Source organism: Triticum dicoccoides, chromosome 1B, assembly GCF_002162155.2.
Source record: "Triticum dicoccoides isolate Atlit2015 ecotype Zavitan chromosome 1B, WEW_v2.0, whole genome shotgun sequence".
In the NCBI taxonomy this organism is placed as follows: Eukaryota; Viridiplantae; Streptophyta; class Magnoliopsida; order Poales; family Poaceae; genus Triticum; species Triticum dicoccoides.
In genome coordinates, this window is record NC_041381.1 from 182,237,080 (window position 1) to 182,248,881 (window position 11,802).

Sequence of the window (11,802 nt, forward strand, 5' to 3'; positions counted from 1 at the left end):
TGGAAACTTGGTCACATATAATGACACAATGCGAATGTTTTCCAATTTTTTGATTTTTTTTAAATTTTTTATGCCCGTTTCAAAATGCGGTTAAAACAGCGGGCTTGACCGTTCCTATCTAGTGGTTGAATCTTGGATTTTTTTTGGTGTTTATCTGATTAAATAGATACTTATGTACCTTGAAATGATTTTTGGTAAAAATAAAGAGCAAACTACAAGGCAGCTGCAGTTCAAATTTGACCCGCTTCCAACTGAATCGACGGGAATTTGTCTTTTTCACCAGAGGTGGATCAAAACTTTTGACACCCAACCATTTTGTCAATTGTGCATTAAATATGGCCTAGTATTTTATAAAATTGATTAGGTCCAATTTTGCAACAAATATATGGTAGGTCCTTCACACAAAAAACTCATTTCGGGCACACGGAAAATGGAAAATGAATTTTCCGTGCAAAGAAAATGAAAACTCCCTTAGTCAACATTGTTTGTAATTCCAAGATGCACCCTTGTGCACAATATGAGAACATTTGAACAAACTATGCCATGAGTGTGGCCATAAGATTGATCATTTGGCTTGAAAGCCATGAATCTTCACACTTGATAGCTCGTTTCTGAGAACAATTTTTTAAAATAATTACCATATTACAAGTTTAATATTTTTCCTGGAAACTTGGTCACATACAATGACACAATGCGAAGGTTTTCCAATTTTTTGATTTTTTTTGAATTTTTTATGCCCGTTTCAAAATGCGGTCAAAACGGCGGGCTTGACCGTTCCTATCTAGTGGTTGAATCTTGGATTTTTCTTGGTGTTTCTCTGATTAAATAGATACTTATTTACCTAGAAATAATTTTTGGAAAAAGTAAAGAGCAAACTACGAGGCAGCTGCAGTTCAAATTTGACCCGCTTCCAGCTGAATCGACGGTAATTTGTCTTTTTCACCAGAGGTGGATCAAAACTTTTGACACCCAACCATTTTGTCAATTGTTCATTAAAGATGGCCTAGTATTTTATAAAATTGATTAGGTCCAATTTTGCAACAAATATATGGTAGGTCCTTCACACAAAAAAACTCATTTCGGGCACTCGGAAAATGGAAAATGAATTTTCCGTGCAAAGAAAATGAAAACTCCCTTAGGCAACATTGTTTGGAATTCCAAGAAGCACCCTTGTGCAGAATATGAGATCATTTGGACAAACTATGCCATGATTGTCGCCATAAGATTGATCATTTGGCTTAAAAGCCATTGATCTCCACACATGATAGCTCGTTTCTGAGAACACTTTTTCAAAATTATTGTTGTATTACAAGTTCGTTATTTTTTCTAGGAACTTGGCCACATATAATGACACAATGCGAAGGTTTTCCAATTTTTTGATTTTTTTTTGAATTTTTTATGCCTGTTTCAAAATGCGGTCAAAACGGCGGGATTGACCGTTCCTAGCTAGTGGTTGAATCTTGGAAAACTTTTGATGTTTCTCTGATGAAATAGATACTTATGTACCTATAAATGATTTTTGGAAAAAATAAAGAGCAAACTATGAGGCAGCCGCAGTTCAAATTTGACCCGCTTCCAACTGAATCGGCGGAAATTTTTCTTTTTCACCAGAGGTGGATCAAAACTTTTTACACCCAACCATTTGGTCAATTATGCATGAAATATGGCCTAGTATTTTAGAAAAATGGTTTGGTCCAATTTTGCAACAATTATTTGAGAGGTTCTTCACAAAAAAACCTCCTTTTGGGCACTCAAAAATTGGAAAATGGTTTTTTCGTCCAAAGAAAATGAAAACTTCCTTAGGCAACTTTGTTTGCCATTCCAATATGCACCCTTGTGCACAATATGCAATCATTTGAACAAACCATGCCATGAATGTGGCCATAAGATTGATCATTTGGCTGGAATGCCATTGATCTCCACATGTGATAGCTCGTTTCTGAGAACACTTTTTTAAAATTATTGTCGTATTACAAGTTTGTTATTTTTCCTGGGAACTTGGCCGCATATAATGACACAATGCGAAGGTTTTCCAATTTTTTTATTTTTTTTGAATTTTTTATGCCCGTTTCAAAATGCGGTCAAAACGGCGGGCCTGACCATTCCTAGCTAGTGGTTGAATCTTGGAAAACTTTTGATGTTTATCTATTTAAATAGATACTTATGTACCTAGAAATGATTTTTGGAAAAAATAAAGAGCAAACTATGAGGCAGACGCAGTTCAAATTTGACCCGCTTCCAGCTGAATCGGCGGAAATTTGTATTTTTCACCAGTGGTGGATCAAAACTTTTTACACCCAACCATTTGGTCAATTGAGAATTAAATATGGCCTAGTATTTTAGAAAAATGATTTGGTCCAATGTTGCAACAATTATTTGGGAGGTCCTTCACACAAAAACCTCCTTTTGGGCACTCGAAAAATGGAAAATGGATTTTTCGTTCAAAGAAAATGAAAACTTCCTTAGTCAACATTGTTTGCCATTCCAATATGCACCCTTGTGCACAATATGAGATCATTTCTTTGAATTTTTCATGTGAAAAAGTAGAAAATGACCCCCCCCCTAAAAACTCATTTCACATAACAATTTTTAAAAGATATTTGTCTTATTCCAATTCCAATTTTGTTAGTTTTTCTAAAAACTATGTCACATTTGGTGACACAATGAGAATGTTTCTTTTTGAATTTCTCATATCATAAAATTGTTTCTATGATTCAACACCTTTTTTGGAAAAATATGGTTTAACACCTTATTTTTAGTCGATTGTGACCAATTTAGAAGGTCATAACGCATAATGGGTTCTGATTGGTCCTTGGACATGTCACGCGGATCGTGCTCAAACACCGTCGGATGCTCTTGGATCCGATGGCAGCCCTTTCTCCCTCACCCCCTCCCCCTTTTTGTCTCAAAAAAAGAAAAAAGAAAACTCCCTCACCCTCTCACCCCACGAACCCTAGCGCTCCCTCTCCCTCACGCGCTCCCTCTCCCCTCGTCTCCCACATCGCCGCCGCCACCCCGCTGATCCCACCCCTTCCTGATTCAGATCCGACCCCGCTGCCCGCGCCCGCGCTCCTCCTCGCCTCCCAGAGAACGTCCGCCGCTCTTCCTCCGCCCGTCCTGGAGGCCTCAGTCAGTGCCCTCCGCCGCAGGGCCGGCAGCGCCTACGCCCGTAGCTACCAGCCAACTACTTCGGCAACGCCATCGCGCGGGACCTCGTGACGGTGCGCGTGGGGGACATGCTGTCACAGCCGCTGGGGTTTGTGGCGGAGCGGATCAAGCGCGCGGTGGCGCGGGTGGACGACGCGTTCGTGTGCTCGGTCATCGACTACCTGGAGCTGGAGTCTATTGGTACCCCCTTCGTCTCAAGGTAGGAACTCCCCGATTCGACCCCCCTCTCTCTGGATTTGATTTGGTGCTGCTTGACGAACCTTCTATTGGTGCTACACGGCGCGTGGCCATGGCTGCCTGCCTTCAGTCCCTGGCCATGGGGCTTCTCCAGCCGGCGCGTCCTCTCAGCGAGCAGATCTTGCACCTCACGCCGATGGTCTCCGTCGTCCTGGCGGAGGACTGCTACCTTCAGGGCCACTATGGGTTTCTGAGTGTGCCTATGGACCTCGTACCAACAAGGTATTTTCACTTCGTTTCCTCTTATGAATGGTGCAGATCCGGTTCGTCCTAGTTGTTGGGGAAGTAACCTGAACGGTTCTGCTGTAGGTCACCGTCTTTGGGCGAGGTGCTTCGCGAGGCTGGAAGAGGTTTTCTGCATCTGTATTTCCCGACGAGATCTGCTTGGCCTTGCCATGTATCTTTGATGAGGTGAGCCCTCTGCCATTTGCACCATAGGAAAATTAGCTAGCTATGAATGATTGGAGTGCTGCCTAGATATAGTGACATGTAGAATTTGTTGGACTGAGACCCATGGGCAAGGCACGCGCTATAGATAGGAACGGTCGTATATGGCTATTTGATAGGCCCCCTTGATCTGGTGACCTGCCATGTGGAAGACATGCATTGTTTGATAGCAACAATTTCCTCATAGTAGGTTTTGGATTGGCAACTATTTATTTATCATAATGCACCCAACAGTCATATATATTATTGGTGCTGAATTGGCTAACTATAAGCCACTGTTTGATAGAAGAACATCTCTGTTCTTCTAATGGTTCTCACTATGTTTGGTAAGAGACTCTGCTTTAGGAAAGTCTCACAGTACAGTACTACTAGTAGATAAGATACTCCTTAAACTTTGGATCAAGTAAACTGTCATATATTTTATGCTCCTCAAACTTCACAGTATAGTACTACATTGTTATGCTCCTCAAACTTCACTGTACAGCACTACATTGTTATGCTCCTGTTATCTCAACTCTTATAGTATTATGAATCAAGTAAACTAAAAGCACCACCCTGTTCTGTCTGTGCAGACTGACCTCCGCTTCCAGAGCCATGCAGTGCTGGCCCTTCAGGAGGCTGCAGAGGCCTACCTGGTGGGTCTCTTCGAGGACACCAACGTGTGCGCCATCCATGCCAAGCACGTGACCATCATGCCTAAGGACATTCAGTTGGCTAGGAGGATCCGTGGCGAGAGGGCTTAAGGTGCTTACTTTGCCTGTGGGAATGGCTCTGGCGGGCATCTGTGTCTGCTTTTGCTGATGAACATTTATCATGTGTCGCGAACTACTAATACTGGTCATGTGTAGTAATATGTCAGTGTCGTACACTGTGCCATACTATGTTCGTAGAGCTGGATCATTTGTTTGTTGGTCGTCCTAAATCATCCACCTGGTTGGTGCTTATCTGAACCTTACATTTTATGTTTGAGAATTAGTGATTGTGTGAACCATTATTATGTTCCTTGTGTCTCATTTATTTGTATCTCTGCCATGCAAGTTTGTGTTCACCGATAGTGTTTTTGATTCCTGTCAATCTGTGCTAGTAGCCTTCTTTGTTTAGCCAACCATAGACCTGAAGTTGTGCTACCCAAACGAGCTAGTCTTATAAGTTCGCTATGGAAATTAGAGTGCTCTGTAATATGTCTGGAGATTAGAAAATGTTCATGTAAATGAAACTGTTTGATAGAGATGTACTGTGAAGTTTGAGGATCACAGTACAGTACTACTAGTTGATAACAGGAGCATAACAATGTAGTGCTGTACTGTGAAAGTCTCATATATTTTCCTTTTGAAGTCTATAGTACATTCATGTTAATTACTTATGATGTGAATCCGATGTTCAATGTTGGTGCTGTCTGGAAGAGTAAAAGTAATAACCTTGCTAGTGGACATGTAAACCACAAAGCTGGTACTGTGAGTCTAAAACCTTTGGATTTATATATCGGTTACTGTAGTTTCAGATGCAATTTTTTTGATTGGTGGATTAGAATGATTGACACAACCATGTGATCCATTATCAGGTTGCGGATTGGTGCTGCTGGCCTCAACAGGGCACCTTGCACTACCCGTGTAAGTGCGTTTGAGAAGGCAGTGAGGTTGTTCGTGGAAAAGCCGACGGATAATGTAATCACTCCAGTGCTGGGTACTACCTTCAACTCGCTTGGATAAGCATACGATTTGTCTGTTCTATGTGTAGATAATGTGCTGAATGTTGTTCATGCAACTGTGTCTTGGCAGAAACAGTGAGGATCACAAGGTGAAGATGAGGTGCTGGTATGGTCATGGTAAGAGATCCTCCTCCACGCCTCATGGGATGCAATATCATGCTTGCTCTTGTGAAATCGATGATGATGCTCTGAATGTTATTTCTATTGCCATTGTGGATTAGCTTCTGCCCCTCAAATGCTATTGGCAAGTTGCATCCCTTGACTCCGTGGATGAGTAGAATTATCATGAGTAGTATACAACCTGAGATGTCTGATTGTATACAACCTGCACCTCAAAATTGATATGTTCCCTGTTGTGTCTTTGATTGAAAAGGATTCTTCATTATAAACTCTTCTATCTGTGATAAGTGCAACTAGAAGAATTTGTCACATCTAAAATTCTGTAATCCCTAATAGATGAAACTTGAGCATTACAAAGTTTCATTTCTGTGGGGCACTACTGTCTAGAGCTTTGCTCCACTCTCAATTTCTTTAGAATTACAGAGATCCAGTGGCAATGCTTTAGAGAACTATCTGATCTGTTTCAGAATGTGAGATCAATTGAGATCCAGTGGCAATGCTTTTGAGATCTTGCTATGTGTAACTATTTTATTCTAGGAACCTCCCTTCTGAATCATGCACAGTGCCTGTTACTATGGCAATGAATTTTATCTATGCACAGTGCATGTTTATAAGAAGTATTGATGCATGTGTTTGAATGGCTGAGTAGTGAACTATATCTTGAAAGTATGGAATGGCTGAGTAGTGCATATTCAGGCTCTCGCCGTCTAGTATGTGAAGAGTAATGTAACCAATGAAATGTGATATATGCATCTGAATTAGATTGGTTTAAGTTTTGTACCTGAAATGCCCACAACCAAATGTGCATGACTATTTAGAATGAGACACCAATTGAAGATGAACATGTTCGTTGTTACATAGTTACTTCTTTCTCTTCATGTATTATTATGTGCTCCGTAATGATTTGGTTTTGCTTCCATATGATCTGCTTCTACATTCTGTTCCTATGTAATCTGATCTGCAATGATTCAGTTTTTGGTTCCATATAGTTAATCCGCTTCCATGCTCTATTCCTGTATAATTTTCCTACTGTTCTTGCTGTTGTATGTGTTCGCCTTCCAGGGATAACATATATATGCTCAATACACTCTACTTGTTTTCCTGTATAGTTTTCTTACAATTTTTTCATTTATGTTCACTCTTTTTGAGGAGCCCAAGGCCTATTTTTTTCCTTTATGTTCACTCTTTTACTGGAGCTAGAATCTTAATTTTTTTGAGTGTGAAGCCGTGAAGCCAAGTGCGAAGCAGTGAAGCTGTACTTTGCAAAGAGTTCTTTTGGCTCTGTAGTAGATTGTAAAAGGCTAATGTAGTGTAAAAGGCTAATGTAGTGTTATTTGACGAACTATATTTGTTCTGTCCTGTTTGAAATAGTGGATGTTTGAAATAGTGGTTATGTATGTTGAGAAGATATGTAAACTTCACCAGTGGGACCCACTTATGAATATAATCTGAGCAATTTTGAAATTTCTGACATGTGGGACTCATGTATGGCATTATGACTTGTGGGACCCATCTGACTAGTGGGACCAGCTCCAAAATATGATGACTGAAAATAGAAAATCAATTGATTGTAAGAAGGCCAAGGCCCAAAAATAAAGAAGCTCAAACACAAGGCTTGGCCCAAGTAGCCCACAAGAATTGACAGAAAAAAATAATATAAAAAGGCTGAATTAATGGGCTCGACCCATCTAAAGCATCGAAATGGACCGGGCTGAATCTTGTCAGTGACCTTTTGAATTGGTCGTAGTTTTGCCACGTCAGATTGCCACGTCGGATCCGACATGGCCTGGGCAGACAGCTAGTGACCAAAACAAAAGGTCATGGGTTCCACGACCTTCTGTTTTGGTCGTAAACGTCTACGACCTTCTCACGGAGAAGGTCATTAATTTCAGTTTACGACCGTCAGCTTTTGACCTTCTGTTTTTGGTCACAAAAAGATCGCAAATGAAAAACAATGACCTTTCAGTGACCAATAGTCAAGGTCACAAGTTGACATATTTCTTGTAGTGTGTGTCACTGTACAGGATATTGATGCTGCTGCCGCCATCTATTAAGACTCTGGAGAAACGAGCTGCCCGCCTCTCCATTGCAAAGGTAGCATCTAGGACCAGGGCGTATGAACCAGGGGAAGGCATCACTTCCGGGTGATCAGCCCTGCTCCAACTGATGGGCTTCTCAGAGCAATGCATGAATTCTGGAGTATTTGAGGCCATTGCTTGCACTTCTTGCTGTTGCAGCCGTCTGCTGCGTCTATCATCGGCCACGCTGGTGAACACAACATATGCTCCGTGTTCCTCTAGATACTCGTCTTGTATGGCACCGACTGGCCGGGCCACCGGCTGCTGGGGCTGAGGAGGCGGCGGTCCGGCAGGCGGAGGAGGTAGGAGTCCATCTCCCTTGGCGATTCTGGTGAGCCAATGACACTTCCAAGTGGTGTGGTTAGACGGCTTTGCACCACTATGGAATTTGCAAGGTGCATCTAGGGTCTGCTCTTAAGAGAAGGCGGGCAACCAATTGGGCTTGCCGCCCTTCTGACGCTTGGGCGCTGGCTGCCCCTTCGGCTGCTGGTCCTCGATTGTCGCTACCTGCCGGCTGGTGGAAGCCGGTTGAGTGGCCTTTCGCTTGTTGTCGCTTGAATGTTGTCGCTGACTGGTCTCACCAGCCGGAGTCCAAGGGGCCTGAGGTGCCACCTTGCCTGACGCATCAACTAGGATTTCTGCCTTCATGGAGGAGTCGGCCGAGGCGTGCTTGTCGGCGATGATCAGCAGCTCGTCAAGCGCCGCAGGCTCGTCACAGAGAAGTCGATGCTTGAGGAGGGTGCCCTCTCGGCACCCGGCGGTCAAGTACTCGATTGCCTGCACCTTGTGCACGCCTTCGCGGGAGTTGCTCAGCTCGGCCCAGCGCGTGTGATAGTCGCGAGTCGATTCGCTGGGCCCTTGGACGCACAAGGAGAGCTGTCGGGGCTTGGGAGGCCGCTTGTACGTGCTGGTGAAGTTGCGGATGAAGGCCTAGGTGAAATCAACCCAGCTGTTGATGCTGCGGGGCTTCAGGCTGTTAAGCCACGTACGGGCTGTGCCTTGAAGCATGAGCAGGACGTACTTCACGGCAACACGCTTGTTGCCGTTCGCTATGCTGACGGCAGTGGAGTAGTCGACCAGCCAGTCCTCCGGCTTCACGGAGCCGGTGTACTTGGGCGTATCTCGCGGGAGGGTGAACCCTTTAGGAAAGGGCTCATCTCGAATTCGCGGGCTGAAATAGGGCGGGACCAGTGTGTCGTCTTCTTATAGCGCCAGGGATCGGTTGAGGTGATCGATCTGATGGCGGGCGTCGTTCTCTTTGACTCCCTCTCGGCGGCCAAGGTGGTCGCCGAGTGTCTGGTGCGTGACAGGTGGCGGAGTGGGATGCCTTGATCCACGAGGCGGAGGAGGAGGAGGGTCGCCTCGCCGCTCCACCGCTCGAGGGCGGCCGTCTTCATCACGCGCGATGGAAAGGCGAGTCCGGTTACGGCTGGCAGCCGGCTCGTTGCCTCGTCTTCTGTGGGCGCCACCAGTCGGTGTCCGGGATGTCACGCCGTGGTCCTGGCGAAGGGGCGGTTCATTGTTCCACGGGGCTGGCACTTCAGCGCGGCAGCCGGCTTCGTGCTGCGCGGCGGCCGCGTCTAGGAGTTGCTGGACTCGCTCCGTCATGTGGCGACGCTCATCGCCCTTATACTTGTCCAGCTCGTCCGTCACCGCCTGGGCGGCCTAGATGTTCTCTGTAGGCGTGGCGTAGGCGGGGCGCTCTGCCCCGAACATGCTGGCGATGGTCGCGCCTCACTGCCGGATCGAGCCAATGCGGCTAGGCCCCTCAGGAGCCGACGTGCCGCCAATGGCCCGGTCCATCTCGCGCCGATAGGCGTCGCACGCTAGCCAGTCGGCCAGCTCTCTCGAGGAGCTGGACGCGGCATGCCTCCAACGTCTCAGCGTCTGCGTCTTCTGGGATGGGTGTCGTCAGGTCTCGCAGCGCCGCATCGAGTGGGTCTCAAGCGCCTCCGCCCGAGCGCTCGCCACTGTTGATGACGAGCACCTACGTGACGGTGCTCCCGCCGCTGTGCTCGTGAGGAGGCGGCTCGTCGTAGACCACCACGTTGGTGGGGAACGCGTCAAATGAAGCCGTGTCGGAGTTGACGATCATCAGGTCGGTGGAGCCAACAGACTCCGGGTCCACAATAGGCTCGCTGGTGACGTGAATCTGGTCGAGGAGGCTGACGAGACGGCTCTCGGGGCAGCCGCTGCCCGCGTCGGAGGTCGGCTCGTCGGAGAGGTGAACCTCGCCAACAAGGTCGGCGAGGCCGCTCGCCGCACAGGTGATCTCCGTGTCGTGCAGCACGTCGAGGCTGACGCCATCGGGCATGCTGGGCTGGCTTCGCTCGGCAGGTAGGAAAAAGGTTCCCGTCTAGAGCAGGTCTCCGAGAGACGGTGCACCTCTCCCCACGGTGGGCACCAAATGTCGGGGGTTGGGTGCGACATATGCCAAGGGATGGCTTATCATGGTGGGAGCGAGTAGAACGCCGCCGGTGCCTGGAAGCGGGATGAGGCGTAGACACGAACGCCGGCATACTTTACCCAGGTTCGGGGCTCTCCTAGGAGATAACACCCCTAGTCCTGCTCTGCGGGGTCTCCGCATGATCACTAAGGCACAAGTGATACAATCGTGCTCCTTGAGCTGTGTTCTAGAGGTAGGAGGAGGCAAGGCTAGCTCTCTTCCTGCTCTAGGGTTGTGGCTAGTTCTAATGGGGTGACAACCCTTTGCATGGGTGCCCTGGGGGGTTTATATAGGCCTACCCCCCAAGGGTACAATGGTAATCTAGCCGGGTGCTGGGCCCGGCTGTCAGTGCCTTCGGCCTCCGGCTTCTCCGCCAACTACTGGGGGCCCGCTGCCTGATGGGCCCCGCCGACTGGTCTGGTATGGAGCCGACAGGCCGCTTCCGCCGCTGGTGGGTCTGGTTGGTGGCTTCTTACTGTAGTCGTGCTGCTAATGACGCGGGCTTGGTAAGCTCAGTGTGGCTATAGTCCCGCCGCCTGGCGGGAGATCACTCTAGCCACACCTGGTCTCATCAGGTTAATGGCGCACTGTCTTCGAGGGAAGGGACGGCCGCCTGGTGGAGGCCGGCCTTCCCCAGGTCCGACTGGTTCGGCATCCGCCGTCTTCCGAGGTGTCACTGCCCAATAGGGCCCGCAGCCTGCGGGCCGTATGGACAGGTCGTCATGGGGAATAGGGCTCCGCCTGTTCGGAGTGACGTCAGGGGGGAGTGGCAACAGTGCCACATCGTGCAGAGATCTCTGCCTGTACGGGGCACTATGGCCACGCCAAGCCCAAGATTCGGGGGCGAGGGCTTCACTGTAGCCACGCCCTATCTTGTCCTCTTGATGGGGACACAGACTCTGAGGGCGCCAGGTGGCCGCCTGCACGACGCCGTCCTCTCTAGAGGCCGGCTGACTGGAGCCGGCCGCTCTTGGTGCCGTCCGCGGGTGGTTGGCCGTCCTCCGGTGGCCGGCCGTTGAGCCAGCCGGCCCCCGGAGGGTGGAGCTTCAGCTTGGGACACTATGGGGCGAAGCCGGTCCAAAGTCTTGACAAGTTCAGGGACTCGGGTGAGGCTACCCGTGGCCCATTACTCCGACAACCTTCTTGACGTCAGTGACTGAGCGGCGCGCGCCGGGTTGGACCACGTAACACAACTTCCTTTGTAATGGAGGTTGCTAGGTCTGCTCACCGGCCGCGTACGCAACGTGCAGGTGTGCAATGGGCGATGGGCCCAGACCCCTGCGCGCATAGGATTTAGACCGGCGTGCTGACCTCTCTGTTGTGCCTAGGTGGGGCTGCGACGTGTTGATCCTCCGAGGCCGGGCATGACCCAGGAAAGTGTATCCGGCCAAAGGGGATCGAGCGTGTTGGGTTATGTGGTGCACCCCTGCAGGGAAGTTTATCTATTCGAATAGCCGTGTCCCTCGGTAAAAGGACAACCCGGAGTTGTACCTTGACCTTATGACAACTAGAACCAGATACTTAATAAAACACACCCAGACAAGTTCCAGAGACAACCCGGTGATCGCTTTTCCACACGGCGACAAGGGGAGGATCGC

The 11,802-nt window shown here is 48.1% G+C and overlaps 1 protein-coding gene across 4 annotated transcripts; it reads left to right on the forward strand.

The window, feature by feature from the left end:
• The first annotated feature begins 2,935 nt into the window (after positions 1-2,935).
• Positions 2,936-6,190, forward strand: LOC119326876. Of its 4 annotated transcripts, none has more exons than XR_005158257.1 (6): positions 2,936-3,367; positions 3,476-3,627; positions 3,715-3,816; positions 4,425-4,596; positions 5,414-5,535; positions 5,631-6,190. XR_005158257.1 is itself a non-coding variant. In XM_037600430.1 (4 exons), exons 2-4 carry the CDS (start codon positions 3,485-3,487, stop codon positions 4,537-4,539), a joined length of 360 nt encoding a protein of 119 aa, XP_037456327.1. In that variant the 5' UTR covers positions 2,936-3,367; positions 3,476-3,484; the 3' UTR covers positions 4,540-4,889. The 4 variants fall into 4 exon arrangements, 2 of the variants coding, with proteins under 2 accessions (XP_037456327.1, XP_037456325.1); XR_005158263.1 differs by having other exon boundaries at positions 5,414-5,516; XM_037600430.1 differs by lacking the exons at positions 5,414-5,535; positions 5,631-6,190 and having other exon boundaries at positions 4,425-4,889.
• Positions 6,191-11,802: the final 5,612 nt, after the last annotated feature.

Bases quoted from the DNA above. Each gene is read 5' to 3' on its own strand.
- LOC119326876 (XM_037600428.1), top strand. From the start codon at position 3,458: ATGGCTGCCTGCCTTCAGTCCCTGGCCATGGGGCTTCTCCAGCCGGCG. The intron at 3,628-3,714 runs GTATTTTCACTT...GTTCTGCTGTAG, and splicing joins ATGGACCTCGTACCAACAAG to GTCACCGTCTTTGGGCGAGG. The intron at 3,817-4,424 runs GTGAGCCCTCTG...CTGTCTGTGCAG, and splicing joins TGCCATGTATCTTTGATGAG to ACTGACCTCCGCTTCCAGAG.